The sequence below is a fragment of the Anomaloglossus baeobatrachus genome, chromosome 9, assembly GCF_048569485.1.
Source record: "Anomaloglossus baeobatrachus isolate aAnoBae1 chromosome 9, aAnoBae1.hap1, whole genome shotgun sequence".
NCBI lineage: Eukaryota > Metazoa > Chordata > Amphibia > Anura > Aromobatidae > Anomaloglossus > Anomaloglossus baeobatrachus.
Genome location: NC_134361.1, coordinates 159,354,336 through 159,372,482, shown reverse-complemented (window position 1 = coordinate 159,372,482; position 18,147 = coordinate 159,354,336). Strand labels below are relative to the sequence as shown.

The 18,147-nt window shown below is 44.2% G+C and overlaps 1 protein-coding gene across 1 annotated transcript in view; it reads right to left on the bottom strand.

Annotated features, from left to right (window-relative positions):
• Window positions 1-18,147, bottom strand: part of LOC142250590 (rho GTPase-activating protein 6-like) — a 194,731-nt gene that overhangs the window by 19,660 nt on the left and 156,924 nt on the right. The window contains exon 9 of the mRNA XM_075322772.1: window positions 1,132-1,296. Within this exon, the coding sequence (XP_075178887.1) occupies window positions 1,132-1,296 (165 nt within the window). The remainder of the gene's footprint in view (window positions 1-1,131; window positions 1,297-18,147) is intronic.

The window sequence follows — 18,147 nt, the reverse complement described above, 5'->3', positions numbered from 1 at the left end:
ATAAAAGCTGAGGGGGCGAAGATGAGCGGGAAGAACATCCTGCCCACCTCCTTCCTTCCTCATTGCGGGCGGCCACAGGTAAGGTGAGGTTCCCCGTTCCTGGAGTGTCACACATAGCGATGTGTGCTGCCGCAGGAACGACGAACAACCTGCATCCTGCAGCAGCAACGATATTTGGGAACTGGACAGCGTGTCAACGATCAATGATAAGGTATTTTTGATCGTTAGCGATCGCTCGTACGTGTCACACGCAACTATGTCGCTAACGAGAACGGACGTGCGTCACAAATTCCGTGACCCCAACGACATCGCATTAGCGATGTCGTTGCGTGTAAAGCGGCCTTTAGACAACAGGTCTGCCAAAACAACATCAGGGTGAGGGGTACATTCCTGAAGCTACAGCTCTATAGGTCTTGCATACATTACTTGAATCGATGGGCCGCTGTATCCTTGGGCTCAGTCATGGTAGCTACCTTAGTGACTGCAATCATTATGCCCCTAATCATCAGCTGACCCTAGTTATCATGACAACCTACCAGCACCACATGATCGCATCACGGGGCCGCCGATGAGCGTGGGGATTGACGTGTCATAAATTTACAGCGGGATTTAACTAACTAACAGCTTCCGGCTGTTTTCCAATCTGCCCGCTGCTGTTACAGGCTGACATCTCTAGGAAAAGGTGCGGGCTCAGAGTGTATACCCACATCAAAGCAAGGGACACAAACTTGGACATACCGCTATATCTAAGGTCATGAAGGGGTTAATAGCAAGAAAATGGAAGTTGGTACACTTCACCATCGTTCAGTGAACTACATATACGAACCATGGATCATCTCACAGCTTTAATATAACACATTTGAACGTTTTGAAGCATTTTGGAATCTTTGGGATATATATTGGGCCCAGAGGTATTATTAGGGGTGTGTGCTAGATTAGCGATCTCTCATACCCCCTTGGTCCTTTCCTCATTTATCATTGTCTACGTTTTATATTCTGTATGGAACGTCTTGAATCCCTCTATGCTTTTTTGTATCTCTGTTTTGTAAATATTCATTCAATAAGCTATAAACAGTCATTAAAAACCCACCTGAACATACAATGTGATGTTTATAGTAAAGATATACCCACCATGTATAATTCTTGATAATGCCGTATCAGCGTCTCGGTCACTTTGATCTGAGCTGCACTATCCTGGAAACTTTGCATTTCAGACTCCAAACTTTTCTCATTTTGCAGTAAGTTTGGGCCAAATATAGTTGCGAGGTTAGTAACAGACATTTTGTTTCCAGGAATCTGTGAAAATCAATACACAATACACTCAGATGAAGCACCATAATATACAGTATATATATATATATTTTTTTTTATTAACGAAGTAACTTCATATACGGTAATCAATATACACTAAAAAATAAAAATACAAGCGAAACAAAACGATCACATCAACAGTAGATGAAGCATCGTCTCAAACAATATATGAAGGTGTCCCAGGTGAATGCCCACCTTGAATACCATTTTTTTATCAAATAAGTGACAGTTCTGTGCTGATTGATTTATCAGAACTTTTAATTGTTTACAACTTTGTGATTCTGAAACAGGTCCAGGTGCTCAGGTACATGATATAATGTGGTCCACCATTAGGAGGCACTCAGGAGCGAACTATGGTAGGCTGCAAAGTTCCCTCTACTGGTGGCCATCATATTACCTACAGTAAGTAGGGATGGGCGAACCCGAACTGTAAATATCGGGGTCCGTACTCAACACGTGGTGTTCGTGTACACGACCTCGAGCACGAGCTTTCTGAGACGTTCGTGTTACAGTTCGTGTAACAGTTCGGGTCCAGGGGCTGTTAAAAAAAAGCACGTTATTAAAAAACCATTATGATCATACTTACAGGTCCCGCAACGTGTCCTGCAGACTCTGCCTCCCACCGCTTCTGCTTCCGCGTCCGTCCGATCATTGCTGTTCCCCCCGGTAAGCACCTCTGGCCTAAATGGACCAGCCGTGACCGTGACGTCATACCCATGTGACCAGTCACGTGTGAATGTTGTATTACCTCATTGGCTACAGACTGGTCACGTGAGAATGACGTCATTAAAGGTCTTGGTGCGCCATGATGCGAGTGTCATTGCATCACGGCGCACAATCTCCTGACGGCAGCGGGTCAGCTGCATGTATTCCCATGCAGCTAAGGTGCTCCTGTCCTGAGAGTGGGGTGATGCAATGCGAGATGTAAGTGCAATCATCCCCTCACTGTTAGCCTCTGCTTCTTCGCTCTGTCCAGAGTGATGTAGCAGACCTGACATGGCTCTCTGTTGTGAATGTCAGTTATGCTTTTGCTGCTGTGAGGCTCCCTCTTGTGGCCAGGAATGGTTTGGACAGAGACCAGGTGTGTTGAGCAATGGGCGTTTCCATTGCTAACTCTCTGCCTATTTAAACCCTGGTCTGCTAGCAGGCTATGCCGGATGTCAGTTGTTCTTTGTACACCAGCCTGCTTCATCCTGCTCCAGACCACATCTACCTCAGATAAGTGCTTGGCTCTTTATTTGTTGTTTGGTTCTTTTTGCTCTTATCTGAGTTTGTCATTTACTGTGGTTGTTTTCAGTTTATTTGCATGCAGGGATCTTCCCTCTCAGTTGCTTAGCTGGTAAGCTCCCTGCAGCTATGTTTGGAGTATTGCTCCTATAAATCCATGTGTTTGTTGCTTCTTGAATTTGTAATGGTTCCTGCTTTCTGTTCATTGGTATGACAAGAGCGCCTGGTATAGGACGGAGTTCAGATCTAGCGATCTGAGGGCTTTTTGTAGTATCAGGTTTTTGGATTTTTGCAGGGTTTTTCTCTGGCCACCATCAGTCCCTATCCTATCCTGTCCTATTTAGTCAGTAGGGCCTCACCTTTTGCTAATCCTATCATCTATCTGTGTATTGTGTTTTCCTATATCACCGCAGTCTTTGAATGTGGGGGGCTTGCTAGTCTTTATCTATTTTCTGAGGCAGAGAGTTATTCATCTTTCCTTCCTTTAGGATAGCTAGTTCTCCGGCTGGGTTCGCGGTGCACAGGATGTTAGTTCACCCCTTGGCTACTTTTAGTGTTGATGGTTAGTAAGGGGATGGCGGCCAGATTAGTTGCCAATGCTCTTGTCACTTTTTACCAATGATTTATGGTGGTCTTCCATGGTTCCGGATCATAACAGCTCTCTGTGCTTCTCACTGTGTATAGACTGTCTGTGCACAGTGATGAAGCAGAGTTGACTTTGCGCTTTGCTTCTCACTGTGTATAGACACTGTCTGTGCACATTGATGTAGTAGAGTTGACTTTGCGCTTTACTTCTCACTGTGTGTAGACACTGTCTGTGCACACTGATGAAGCAGAGTTGACATTGTGCTTTGCTTCTCACTGTGTATAGACTGTGTCTGTGCACAGTGATGAAGCAGAGTTGACTTTTCTGTCCCAGTGGATTAAGTCGGACTAAGGATTTTTTTTATAATAAAGATGTAGTCTAAAGGTTTTTTTTGTTTTATTTCTAATAAAAAAAATGTCTCTGTGTTGTGTTTTTTTTTACTGTTTCCTAGAAATTCATGGTGGCCATGTCTAATTTGAAGTGACACAATGAATTTCAGGCTTAGTACTACCTGAGAATACAAAGCTGGTATTAACCCCTTTATTACCCAGCATGCCACCACCATCACGGCCGCTGGACGCGCCGGGTATAGCGCCTGGAAATGGCACTAAGAAACAAGGGGCGGCTGCGGGCTTCTGAGAATCCCAGCCCCCAGCTGCCTAGCTTTACCTGACTGGCGATCAAAATATGGCGGGAGCCCATGCATTTTTTTTTTTCTATTTTTTTTTTTAATTAAAAAAAATTAATGGGCTTCTCTGTATTTTGATTGCCAGCCAAGGTAAATCAAATCAGGCAGATGGTGGTGGCAGCCCCTAGCCGTCTGCTTTATCTGCGCTGAGAATCAAAAATACCGCAGAGCGCTACGTCATTTTTTTAATGATTTATTTATTTTTACAGTACTATGATGTCAGGCAATCAAAATACAGGGAAGCCCATTTTTTTTTAGTTATTTAAATAAATAAGTAAAAAAATATACGTGGGCTCCTGCTGCATTTTCTATTGCTAGCTAAGGGTAATACAAGCAGATACTGGCTGTTAACCCCCACTGCTTGGTATTACCTTCACTGGCAATGGAAAATCCAGGGAAGCCCTTTTTTTTTTTTTTTTTAAAGTTCTTTGCCAAAAAACTAAAAAAAAGTGATGTGGCCTTCGCCATATTTTTGTATGCTAGCCAGGTACAGCAGGCAGCTATGGGCTGCCCCCAACCCGCAGCTGCTTATTTGTACCCAGCTGGGAACCAAAAATATAGGGAAGCTTTTTTTTTTAATTATTTCATGAATTTCATGAAATAATTAAAACAAATGACATGGGCTTCACCCAATTTTTGTGTCCAGCCAGGTACAATTATAGGCAGCTGGGGATTGGAATCCTCAGCGCAGGTTGGCCCAAGCTTTCTGGGCCCCCCCGTTGCAAATTGCAGTCTGTAGCCGCCCCAGAAAATGGCGCTTTTATAGAAGCGCCATCTTCTGGCGCGGTATCCAACTCTTCCAGCGGCCATGGTGACAGGTGCCACGCTGGGTAATAAGGGGATAATACTAGCTTTGTTTTACTAGCTAGTATTAAGCCAGAAATTCTTAATGTCAGGCAAGTTTGACCCGGCCATTAAGAATCTCCAATAAAGGGTTAAAAAAAACACACCACACAGAAAAAAAATACTTTATTAGAAATAAATACATAGACACACTTAATGACTCCATGTTTATTACTCCCTCTCACCCCTCCACAATCCTGGTCTTCTGTCTTCTTTCTCCTTCAACCCATGCAGCTCTGCTATATCAGACACCACGGGATGGGAGGAAGAACACTTCTGCTCCTCGTGCAGTGTAATCACTCAGTGAGTGAGCAGAAGCTGCAGGTTGGTAAGAGGTGACGTCACTGCTGCCACCGTTGCAATAATAACCTGACGGGCGGGTTACTATAGCTAGGGTGATCTCCGATCACCTGATTCCCGAAGCCGCTATTCACTGGCTGTGGCAGCCAATCCCTGCAAGTGGGCTGACTCTGTAAAGAGCGCCGACATGCAGGGACGGGGAGCCGACCTTGTGCCAGAGAACCTCGCCTGTACACGGCGCTCGCCGAGTAAACCAAGTACTGAGTTGCTTGGGCGAGCACCGTGTACCGGCGAGATGCACTGAAACGACCTAGCATGACGTCATAGCCATGTGACCGGTCTGCAACGAGGTAATACAACGTGACTGGTCACATAGGTATGACATCACGGAAGGTGCTATCATCAGTGCTAGTTACCGGGAGGGCACAGCGATGATCAGAAGGAGAAGCGGTGGGAGATAGAGGACGTGTCACGGGACCTGTAAGTATAATGACAATGTTTATTATTAACTGTATTTTCTTTATTTTACAGCCCCCCCGCCCCATGACATAACTGTAAACTCCAAGTTCGGTGTTCGAACGTAAGTTCGCCTTAGCTCAGAACCCAAACGCGAACTTTACAAAACGTTCGGGTGAGGCTGCCAAACACCGAACAACGGGGGGGTTGCCCATCCCTAACAGTAAGTGCATGAAGGGGATATGAAGCTGTTTTATTTTTCAGTCAATATAGCCATATGAGGGCTTCTTTTTTTATGGGACAAGTTGTACTTTTTAATAATAGAGAAAAAGACCTCGCATCACCACATGTAGGTGCTCAGGAGAAAAATGTTAACAAAAGGAGGGTAACTCCGGCACACTAATCGTTTCCAGTAGGTATGTTGAAGTAAATACACGAAAAAAATTGATTTCAGATCCTTTTGTTTTATTAGTGCAAAAAATCGTGAAGAAAGTGCTGTACAAAATAATGTCCGCCAGGTGATGACGTTTCGGCCTGAAAGGCCTTCCTCAGGTCGACAGACTGGATACAAATTTACAAAGTGACAAAACAAGAAACAAAATAAAAGGACATCCATCAATATAATTGTATGGGCATATTTGACATTCAAATATTATAGTACAACAATGGAATGGAGAAGACGATGGGAAGAAGCAAAACAGCAGCATCTTAAGGGTCCATGGTGATGCCGTAGATATGTGGAGCTAAGACCATCATGGAAAAAGGGGGATTGTGCAGGTAAAACAGTGGTGGTGAGCAATGTGTGGTGTCAAATAGGTGTGACACATTTGGTAGGGGGACTCACCTAGATTCAGCAGGTAATATGTGGAGTACAGATGTACATAATCAGCCTGTTATAGGAGGAGATAATAGATTATATCCGGTCTCTAGTGAGTCAGGAATATAGCGTGAAAGTGCGTAGGAACGTACCATATATATATAGTCACATAGTCGCAAAGGTCGAAGCGGCAGTAGTGTACAGGGTTATTCGATTGGAAATACATGCTTAGCAGCAATTTACTGTGGAAGGAGGAAAGATGTCAAATGTCAAAGGGCTGTGGTAGTAAAGGTCCTGAGATCCTATGAGAGTCTATATTTGATTTGATACATGTATATAAAGAAAACTGATCAATCAGGTGATCAAGTAGACGCTTCTATATTGTGACTGAATGTAGAAGATAGGAGAGTGGATGTCCTCGGGGTTGGTGAGGATGATCTATATACGTAATCGGTATGAGCCATAAGGAGAGATATGTGACATAAGGTGACAGAGACGAGGAAACAAGGTAAGTACCTCAATTGGTATATGCAAATCCCGCATGGTCTGGTATCATGTAGAAAATGTGGGTCTCTAATGGTATATTGCTGTACCTTATGTTGGGTAAAATATGAAAAAGAAAAGAGGAGAAAGTCAGAGGTGGGAAAAGGAGGAGAAAGAAGGGGGGGAGGCAAGTCTCATGGTAAAACAGATAAGGGATAATGACTAGGGTCCATAGCAATACTTCATGAAAACATTACCTAAGTTAGAAAGCAAGGGAGTTTACCACATCAACAGTGAAATTTCCCACATCAGCAAGGAGGTATCTCAGGTAGACATATGTGTAGACAAATTGGCAGTTGCAGGTCTCTGGCTGTCTAGATATAGAGGGACCAGGATTTAGCATATAGTCTATAGTCATATGTCAATGATATCAGTTGAAATGGTTAGTACCTGTGACTTCAAGGGGTTAACTTGGGAAAGCTATCCATAGGTAATGTTTGGTAATGAGTCCAGAGATTACCAGGCTACTAATAGTGGGAGAAAGAGGAAGGTGGATTAAGCAAGAGAGCTCTATGAATTATGATGGGCTCTGATCATCTAGGTGAGTCACCCACCAGGTGCCTGTAGTGCAGTGGTGGTAGCCACGAGCGTCTTGTGTGTCCTGTGAGGTATGGAAGTGTGAGGGGAGAGCATTTTTATCTGGGACGGTACCGCTACGTCACTTCCGGTTTTGCTTTATGGGAAACCGGAAGTGACGTTACGCAATCGTGCAGGTGATGTTAAGTGTACCAGTGCATGTCAGGGAAGGAGAGCGCGTCACTACCGCTACGTGGAACGCGGAAGTGAGACAGTGGAGCGCACATACATCCAGGAGGGCGTGTTTAAGGGTCACATGGTGGTAATAACCGAAAATCCTGGGAACGGAGATGCAGCTTCTGTGATAGGAAACTGTGACAGACTGATTGGTGGTCTGATAGTTGACAGAGGTGTACTTCTGCAGTGGTGGTGCTAATTCTGCAAGGAATGAAAATAGAAATTAAAATGTATACAAGAAAATATAGTAAATATTATGCATATAACGGAGTACACAAATGTATATAGAATAAACACATTGTTCATATAGGATATTTATCAATTGGGAGAAAATTAAACACCAGTAGTATCCTTTAATCAATAGGATGGGGCAATGAGAGACAGAAGGAATTTGCCTGTGAATGAGGACATCTATGGGTAAAGCGAGTTGCCATAGTAACAAGGCAATAAACAACAAGTGACTCATGTGGACACAATATAGACACCAAGGCAAATATAATAGTTGTTAGGTACTGAAATGAAACCAGTGTTAATGTATGGGGATATATATTAGAAACCCTGTTCGTACTTGCAATTTAGTCCATAGGGCTCGAGGGTACCCAAAGTGTGGATCCATTTTGCTTCTCTTTCTCGGAGCAGCTTAACTCTATCACCCCCTCTGCGGTTAACACCAACATGGTCAATCACCTGGAATCTAAGTTGGGAGATCTTGTGCCCGGCTGATACAAAATGATAGGGGATAGGCAGCATCGTCCGTCCGTCCACATCTTATATCGGACTTGTGCTTATTAATGCGGTCTCGGATATGTTGGGTCGTCTCGCCAACATATCCGAGATCGCAAGGACATTTAATATAGTAGACAACAAAGGAGCTGTCGCAGGTAAAAAAATCCTTAATCGGAAAAAGTTTGCTGATTCTAAGATGTGAGAAGGAATTACCTTTGATGATATTTGAGCACTGCGCACATCTAAGGCACGGGAAGGTGCCAAATTGTGTATTGTTGAGAAATCTCTGTTTGGGTGCTCGAGTGGAGGAACCAATGTAAGCCCTAACCAGTTTATCTCTAATGTTGGGTGATTTTTTGTAGCAAAACAAAGGGGGTGTCTGGAATTCACTGACCTGTGGATAGGAGAGCCTAAGAAGCGGCCAATGTTTGAGGACAATCTGTTTGATCAGTGGAGAGAATGGATGATACATGTTGATCAGAGAGACACGGTCAGGTTGTGTTTGTAGGTTACGTGAGGAAGATGTAGTTTTATTGGCTATGTTGTTGGGATAGCCTCTCTGTTTGAACTTATTGCTCATTTCCGTATGTCTCAAAGTACGGGTGTCCTTATCACTCACTATTCTATCAACCCTAGTGTGTTGGCTTATCAGAAGAGAATTTTTGGTGTGTTTTGGGTGGTTACTGGTAAAGTGGAGCATGCTGTTCCTGTCCGTGGGTTTTATATAGATGTCGGTGGAGATGATACCGTCACTGTTTTTGATGACCATACAGTCCAAGAAATTAATTCTGTCCATGCTGTGATGGATAGTGAATGAAAGGCCTGGTAAAAGCGTATTGATTTCTTCGAAAAATTTGAGTAGTGAGTCAAGGTCGCCATCCCAAATCATGAATATATCATCGATATATCTACGCTATAATAGGGCATGGCGTAGAATCAGGGGATGGGAATGTATGTATCTGTCCTCAAAAAATGCCATGAAGATGTTAGCGTAGGGGGGCGCGACGTTACTTCCCATCGCGGTCCCCCTACGCTGAACATAAAACTGGTCCTGGAAAAGAAAAAAATTCTGTTCCAGAATGATCCGGAGTAAGTCTATGCAAAAATTCCTATTGTCAGTTGGTAAAGTAGTAAATTCTTCAAAAAAACAGTGAACGGCCTCTAAGCCTTCATTATGGTTTATGCTTGTGTATAGAGAATTGACATCTAATGTCACGTGGATGTAGATTGCTGAGAAAATCTCTTAATTTGAGGTCAATAGTACCACGTTCAAAATGATGTTGGGCCGTGGTTCTAATGAGGGAGGCAATCTGACTGGTGGGGTCACGTGGAAGCGGTTTGTAGGTGGATTTATCAGACAGTTGGCTTATTAATTCCGAGATGTAATATTACATCTCGGAAATAATAAGCCAACTGTCTGATAAATCTATCTATTGACCTCAAATTAAGAGATTTTCTCAGCAATCCACATCCCATTACCCCAGTTTTCTACACCCTCCCCAAGATACATAAACATCTCCCCAGTCCCCCCGGCAGACCCATAGTCGCCTCCACCGATTCTGTGTTATCACCTCTAGCCAGAACCATAGAAAAAATCTTATCACCATTTATCCATCTGACACCCTAGTATCTCAAAGATACTTTTCATTTTCTGGAGACACTGACGGAGCTACACCAGATCCCTGTTCCATCCCTACTCGTGACATTAGATGTCAATTCTCTATGCACAAGCAAAAACCATAATGAAGTCTTAGAGGCCGTTCACTGGTTTTTGAAGCATTTACATGTGCATGACACCTGGGGTAAACTTGTAACGGCACCTTTCCTAAATAGTGTAGAAGCTTTAGAAAGCCAGCTCGTTTCCCTGGCTTTAAAATCCATATTGAATTTGGACCAACTGTTCAAAAAACAGCATACAAATATGGTTAGCAGCCTCATGTCCTATTTAATAGCAAATAGCACTCCATATAGCATGATTAAATACAACCATGGACATCAGTAGATGTCCAAATTAAAGGAGTGACGCAAAAAAACAATAAAAACACCTTTATTAATATTCATTAAAAATATTTAAAAACGAGCAAAAGGCACCGAATACAAAGAGGGACACAGACAGGAAAATTTGAAATAAGTCACAATAAATATCAAAATTATGACAAACAAAAGTCACTATTTTTTACAGGTTAGAGAGTATACACCTGTGCCAGCATAACTCTGGGTTTATTGAAGAAACTAAATGCATTGCTGCAACCCATAGACAAGTATTGCACATTATGTACTCTGTATATAAGTAATTAATTGCCATCCAGGTGGATCCCCATCCTGAAGCAGTACATATATGTAATAAGTCACCATGTGCAAAACTCAATCAGAGCGCAGCAAAAGCATGTTCCGTTGGTAACATAGTGAAACCAATTAATCCCCTCATAGTTTCATAGTTTTTAAGGTTGAAGGGAGACTCTAAGTCCATCTAGTTCAACCCGTAGCCTAACATGTTGATCCAGAGGAAGGCAAAAAAACCCAATGTGGCAAACAAGCTCCAATGGGGAAAAAAATTCCTTCCTGACTCCACACACGGCAATCAGACTAGTTCCCTGGATCAACACCCTGTCATAAAATCTAATATACATAACTGGTAATATTACATTTTTCAAGAAAGGCATCCAGGCTCTGCTTAAATGTTAGTAGTGAATCACTCATTACAACATCATGCGGCAGAGAGTTCCATAGTCTCACTGCTCGTACAGTAAAGAATCCTCATCTGTGATTATGATTAAACCTTCTTTCCTCAAGACGTAGCAGATGCCCCCGTGTTCCAGTCGCATTCCTAGGTGTAAAGAGATCTTTGGAAAGGTCTTTGTACTGTCCCCTCATATGTTTATACATTGTGATTATCTCCCCCCTAAGCCTTTGTTTTTCCAAACTAAATAACCCCCAAGTTTAATAACCTGTCTTGGTATTGCAGCCCACCCATTCCTCTAATAATCTTGGTCGCTCTTCTATCTACCTGTAAGATTATGCTATTTATAACCTTCTATACTTTTGCTATCAAGAAAAGCATCCATTCCTCTCTTAAATTCATTCAGTGAGTTGGCCATCACCACTTCCTCAGGAAGAGAGTTCCAGAGCCTCACTGCTCTTACCGTGAAGAACCCTCTTCTATGCTGATGTAGGAATTTTCTTTCCTCCAATCGTAGAGAATGCCCCCTTGTTCTTGTTATAGTCCTTAGTACAAACAGATCATGGGAGAGATCTCTATATGGCCCTCTGAAATACTTGTACATATTTATTAGGTCTCCCCTAAGTCTTCTCTTTTCTAGAGTAAATAGACCTAATTTTGATAACCTTTCCGTGTATTGTAATGCACCCACTCCATTTATTATTTTCGTAGCCCGCCTCTGTACCCTTTCAAGTTCAGTAATGTCTTTCTTGAGCACCAGCGCCCAAAATTGCACACAATACTCCAAGTGTGGTCTGACGAGTGATTTGTACAGAGGGAGAATGATGTTTTCATCTCATGCACCCAGACCTCTTCTAATGCATCCCATCACCCTATTTGCTTTGGTGGCTGCTGCCTGACACTGGGCACTACAATTTAGCTTCTTATTGACTAATATGCCTAAGTCTTTTTCCATGTCTGATTTCCCCAGCAGTTTTCCATTTAGTAAGTAATCGTAGCATCTATTTCTCCTTCCCATGTGCATAACCTTACACTTATCTGTGTTAAACCTCCTTTGCCATTTTTCAGCCCAATTCTCCAATTTACTCAAATCCATCTGTAGTTGCAAACTGTCCTCCTTTGTGTTAACTACCTTACATAGTTTTGTATCCATGGTCCCGACTCAAAAGCTACTAGTGCATAGCATATACCAATGACTTTTCTGGTGTAGGTCCCACCCCCTAACGGGACACCATCAAAAGGTGGGACTAAGTACACAATGTGAAATTCGCCAAAAAAGGTTAGGTATATTGACGATGTTCTGTTTATTTGGGAGGGTGATGTTTGTGGTCTTCAGGAGTTTATGCAATGTTTAAATCATAACAATTTGAACATTAAGCTTACCTTTGAATATGGTCGTACAATTAACTTTTTGGATTTGAGGATTGTTGCATTACCTGATGGTCTTCTGTTTACAGAAGTTTTTCGCAAGCCTACGGCCACCAATTCGTTATTACTTGCGTCCTCTGCTCACCCCAAAAGTACCATCAAGGGGACCCCCAACAGCCAGTTCCTCAGAATTAGAAGGATCTGTTCGGATGATGCCAGCTTTATGACTCATTCAGAGGAACTGGCACATAGATTTGAAACTAGAGGCTACAGTCGGAGAGTTATTAAATAAGGCTTCAAAAGGGCAAGAAAATCGTCCAGGAACTCTCTTCTCTTCTCCAATGTCATTAAAGATAGCAATAGGAGTGATCCAATGGTGCGTCTCATCACAACTTATAACAACAAGTGGGATGGGTTGAAAACGATTGTTCAGAAACATTGGAATATTCTTATGACGGATCCAATTTTGAGAACAATTCTCCCATCACGACCATCTATGGTGGCTAAGCGTGCAAAAAATCTAAGAGACATGCTGGTTCATAGCCACTACGAACCATCTCGGGTGGGTATGTCCAGTCAACCGTTACCGCTTGGCTTTTTTCCTTGCGGTTTATACAAGGCGTGTGCCAATCTTGTCAAAGCCAAGAGATTTCACAATTTTGATGGATCACGGGAGTTCGATATCAGTCATCGAATTACGTGTTAATCAAAGGGGGTTATCTATAGAGCTGAATGCCCGTGTAAAAAGGTTTACATCGGTTTGACCACGAGGGAGCTGAAAATTAGGATCCGCGAACATTGTTTGGATATAGAGAAGGCCAAAGGTATCAACGATGATAGCCTTCTAAAAACTATTCCAAGACATTTCAAGAAATTTCATTGTTGTTATTCTACCTTGTTGAAAGTCAAAGGTATAGATCTGGTTTCTATGGGAACGAGAGGGGGAGACTTGGGTAAGATTCTTGCCCAAGTCGAAAGTAAATGGATATACAGACTTGGGACATTGACCCCCAATGGTTTAAATGAAAATATGGGGTTTTCAGCTTTCCTGTAGGGTGGTACATGTGGCTTTTCAGTGCATATGGTTCTCCTGGTTTTTTCTTGATGAGCATCTATAGATATACCTGGTTTTAAGTAGGTGAAAGTGGTGGGTGGTTTCTATGTGATTTTAACTGTTTGTTTTTTTAGTCCATTAGGTTACCAATGTCTGGTTTTTGTCTATGTGGGAGCACTACCTTTGCATTTATACTTTGGAGCTTATCTTCCCGTGGCATTTATTCAAAGACAAGAAGAGGATTTTATCCCTAAAAAATATTATCATTGTTCTATGATCCTGTTATGTAATGGGTTGCGATTTGGATACATTGTATTGGTGAATGTGTCACAATGTAATATGGGTTATTGAACAATGTTCATAGTATATATATTGTTTACCAAAATCATTTGGATGTTATTTGTAATGTTTTTTCTGTTTTTTCTATTTTTTTCTATTTTTATTGACATGATGTCTGCTGTATTATTACTATCTTTTTACTGCAATGTACTAATTTTGCTGAGATCGGTGATATTTCTTACAATAATGCTGCGGTGTATAATCTGTTTGTAACGTGGGGTTGTTTATATGGAGGCGTAATGGGTTTGAATATCTTAATTTTCTTTCTATGTATGAGAATCTGCCTAGTGTGCATGCCTGCTGTGCTGCCCGCTGGCTCCCCACGTCGCGTCAAAAGCGTCCCGTGGTCTCCATGGCTCAACTATCACATGGGTCATGACGTCACGGGTAGTGATGAGCGAGCATGCTTGTAACTACTCGGTACTCGCACGAGTATCGCTGTACTCGGGCTGCTCGGCGGGGACCGAGTAATCTCGCGATACTCGTGCTGTACTCGTGGTCTTCATTTCTGCATGTTGGCGCTCTTTTGAGAGCCAGCCCTCATGCAGGGATTGGCTGGCAGACCACTGCAATGCCACAGCCCTGTTAGTTGTGGAATTGCAGTGATTGGCCGGCCTGCACAGCGTGACCGAGCCTTTATATCGGCCGGCGCGCTGTGCTCTGCTCACAGCTATCCAGACAGTCAGTGCAGGGAGAGTGTCGCTGATTCAGGGAAAGCTTTGCGGCCCTTTATAGTTAGTTCCGGAGCAGGGCTGCAAACAGTGTGACCAGAAGTCCTTCTCAGGACTATTCTAGTTGTATACAGGCAGGCAGGGTATAGCCAGGTCGGAGTACAGTAGCAGAGTCCTTCTCAGGACTATTGTTGCTATATACAGGCAGGGTATAGCCAGGTCGGAATACAGGCTATTGACCAGAAGAGTCCTTGTCAGGACTATTGTAGCAGTATACAGGCAGGCAGGCAGGCAGGGTAGTGGTGACCGTATACCAGCCTTCATCATATCTGGGGCTGGTGTACACAGTGTAAAACAGTCCAGATAGTGTCAGACTTCTCAGTAATTGTCGCTCCTAAAAACCAGTTAGGTTCTTATTGAGTCCGTGCTTGCATTTAAAAACAGCACGTGTGTGGCAGTCGGTGGCAGGGTACAGGTGCGCGTTTTGCACAAACTATTATATAACGCACAAGTCTAGTGTATAATACACGTCAGTCAGCAGTGTCTGATAGTGTCAGACTTCTCAGTAATTGTCGCTCCTAAAAACCAGTTAGGTTCTTATTGCGTCCGTGCATGCATTTAAAAACAGCACGTGTGTGGCAGTCGGTGGCAGGGTACAGGTGCGCGTTTTGCACAAACTATTATATAACGCACAAGTCTAGTGTATAATACACGTCAGTCAGCAGTGTCTGATAGTGTCAGACTTCTCAGTAATTGTCGCTCCTAAAAACCAGTTAGGTTCTTATTGCGTCCGTGCTTGCATTTAAAAACAGCACGTGTGTGGCAGTCGGTGGCAGGGTACAGGTGCGCGTTTTGCACAAACTATTATATAACGCACAAGTCTAGTGTATAATACACGTCAGTCAGCAGTGTCTGATAGTGTCAGACTTCTCAGTAATTGTCGCTCCTAAAAACCAGTTAGGTTCTTATTGCGTCCGTGCTTGCATTTAAAAACAGCACGTGTGTGGCAGTCGGTGGCAGCGTACAGGTGCGCGTTTTGCACAAACTATTATATAACGCACAAGTCTAGTGTATAATACACGTCAGTCAGCAGTGTCTGATAGTGTCAGACTTCTCAGTAATTGTCGCTCCTAAAAACCAGTTAGGTTCTTATTGCGTCCGTGCTTGCATTTAAAAACAGCATGTGTGTGGCAGTCGGTGGCAGCGTCAGGCTCCATATTGTCCCTGGATAGAGACGTGCATGATGGCCTGTAAACATGAAGTGCCCATTGTAAGGAAGTGGGTCTATTGTAGTATAGCCCTTAGGCAGGGCAGCCAAAAATTGGGAGGCTCCACATTGTCCCTGGATAGAGATGTGCATGAGGGCCTCAAAACATTGTTCCCATTGCAAAGGAGCGGGTCTCCTGTCGTTGTAATGCCCATTCAGAAAGAATGGGCGAAAAAATTTACCACTGGGGGTATACCTGAAACAACGGCTTAACTATTGTAACGGTCACCATGATGGCGCATGAGGAGAAGGAGGAGCAGTCCAGCGATTAGCCAAAGTCCAGAAGTGTGTTACCATGGGTGAGTGGAGGTACATGGCAAATTCCCGTTACAAACTTTAAATTCCGCTGTAATTTGCTGTTGGTGTGTGTGGTGAAGTCAGGCCAAATCCAACCCTTGTTCATCTTGATCAGAGTCAGCCTGTCAGCATTTACAGTTGACAGGCGGGTGCGTTTATCTGTAATGATTCCACCTGCGGCACTAAAAACACGCTCTGACAAAACGCTAGCGGCAGGGCAGGCCAGGACTTCCAAGGCGTAGAGAACCAATTCATGCCACGTGTCCAGCTTGGATACACATTAATTGTAAGGCACAGAGGAATGTCGGAGTACAGTTGTTTGATCTGCAAGGTACTCCTTGAGCATCTGGGCAAACTTAGGATTTCTTGTGGCACTACCCCTCACCTCAGGGGCTGTGGTATGTGAGGGGCTGAGAAAACTGTCCCACATCTTAAAGACTGTTCCCCTACCTCTGGCGGATTGGACTTGTGCCCCTCTCGGCTGTACGCCTTGGTTGTCCACTGATTCCTGACCTATGCCGCTAGCGTTTTGTGAGGGGAATGCTTTGCCTACTTCCGTGACTATGGCCTTCTGGAACTGCTGCATTTTGCCTGACCTCTCCGCCTCGGGAATAAGAGACATAAAGTTCTCCTTTTAGCGTGGGTCTAACAGTGTTACCAACCAGTAATGATTGTCGGCCAAGATGTTCTTAACGCGAGGGTCACGAGACAGGCAGCTTACCATAAAGTCAGCCATGTGTGCCAGACTCTTAACAGCCATCACTTCAGTATCCTGACCAACACGATGACTGAACATGCTGTCCTCCTCCTCCTCCTCCTCATCATCTACCCTGTCCTCTGGCCAGCCACGCTGAACCGAGGATATGACTGCATGTCATATCCTCAATTTGGCCAGAGAGTTGCTCCATGTCTTCATCCTCCTCCTCGTCATAGTCCTCCACTGCACGTTGTGATGAGACGAGGCTGGGCTGTGTGTTATCATCACCCACACCCACTACTGTTTCTTGCTCAAACTCATCGCGCTCCGCCTGCAATGCATCATGGTTGTTTTTTGAGCAGAGACCATTTTAGAAGGCAGAGAAGCGGTATGGTGACGCTAATAATGTCGTCATCGCCGCTCACCATCTTGGTGGAGTCCTCAAAGTTTTGGCGGATGGTGCATAGGTCGGACATCCATCTCCACTCCTCAGGTGTTATGTGTGGAGTTTGACCCATTTCCCGACGGCTTAGGTGATGCAGGTACTCAACAACTGCCCTCTTCTGCTCACATATCCTGACCAACTTGTGCAGAGTTGAATTCCAACGCGTGGGGACATCACACACCAGTCTGTGTGCCGGAAGATGCAAACGGCGTCTTAAGCCGGCAAGGCCGGCTGAAGCAGTAGGTGACTTTCGAAAATGTGCAGACAGGCGGCGAACTTTTACCAGCAGATCAGACAGCTCTGAGTATGACTTTAGAAACCGCTGAACCACGAGGTTGAGCACATGGGCCACGCATGGAACATGTGTCAGCTGGCCTCGCCTCAAAGCCGCCACCAGGTTCCGGCCATTGTCACACACGACCTTTCCTGGCTTTAGGTTCAGAGTTGTGAGCCAGTGATCTGCCTGCTGTTTCAGAGCTGTCCACACCTCTTCTGCATTGTGGGGTTTGTCACCTATGCAGATTAGCTTCAGCACTGCCTGTTGCCGCTTCGCCGAGGCAGTGCTGCAGTGCTTCTGTGTCGCCCTGGACAAGCCAGGGGCCACAGAGCACAACACTTAAACACCCCACACTCCCTGCAGGCATATCATAGTCAAAACACAAAATCCTTGTTGCCTTCCCCAGGGGCTGTTGTCCACACCAGGGTGTGGAGCCAGGCGGTTGGTCTCCACCCACCGAGGAGGAGGGAAAACACAGGCAGTGAGAGTTAAGCTAAGGAAGTGGAAGGAGGAAAGTAGTAGAGAGGAGAAAAGTGACAGCAAAGAGCCTGAAGTTGGTCCGGGTGTGTGGCCCGGACAGGACAGCAAGGTTGGCAGGATGTGGTGACCGTCTGCAGTGGAGGCCGATTGGAGTCTGCCGTAAGGACCGTGGACGGGTGGTGACCCGGCCGTACCGGACCGGTATACAAAGAGAAGCCAGCACCATTGGCAGAGGACTTTCGGATCCCGGCAAGGCTTGGTGTCGCCGTGAATTTGCCAAATCCGTTAGTGAAGGGAACCTCAGGGTTTCCAAACAGCCAAG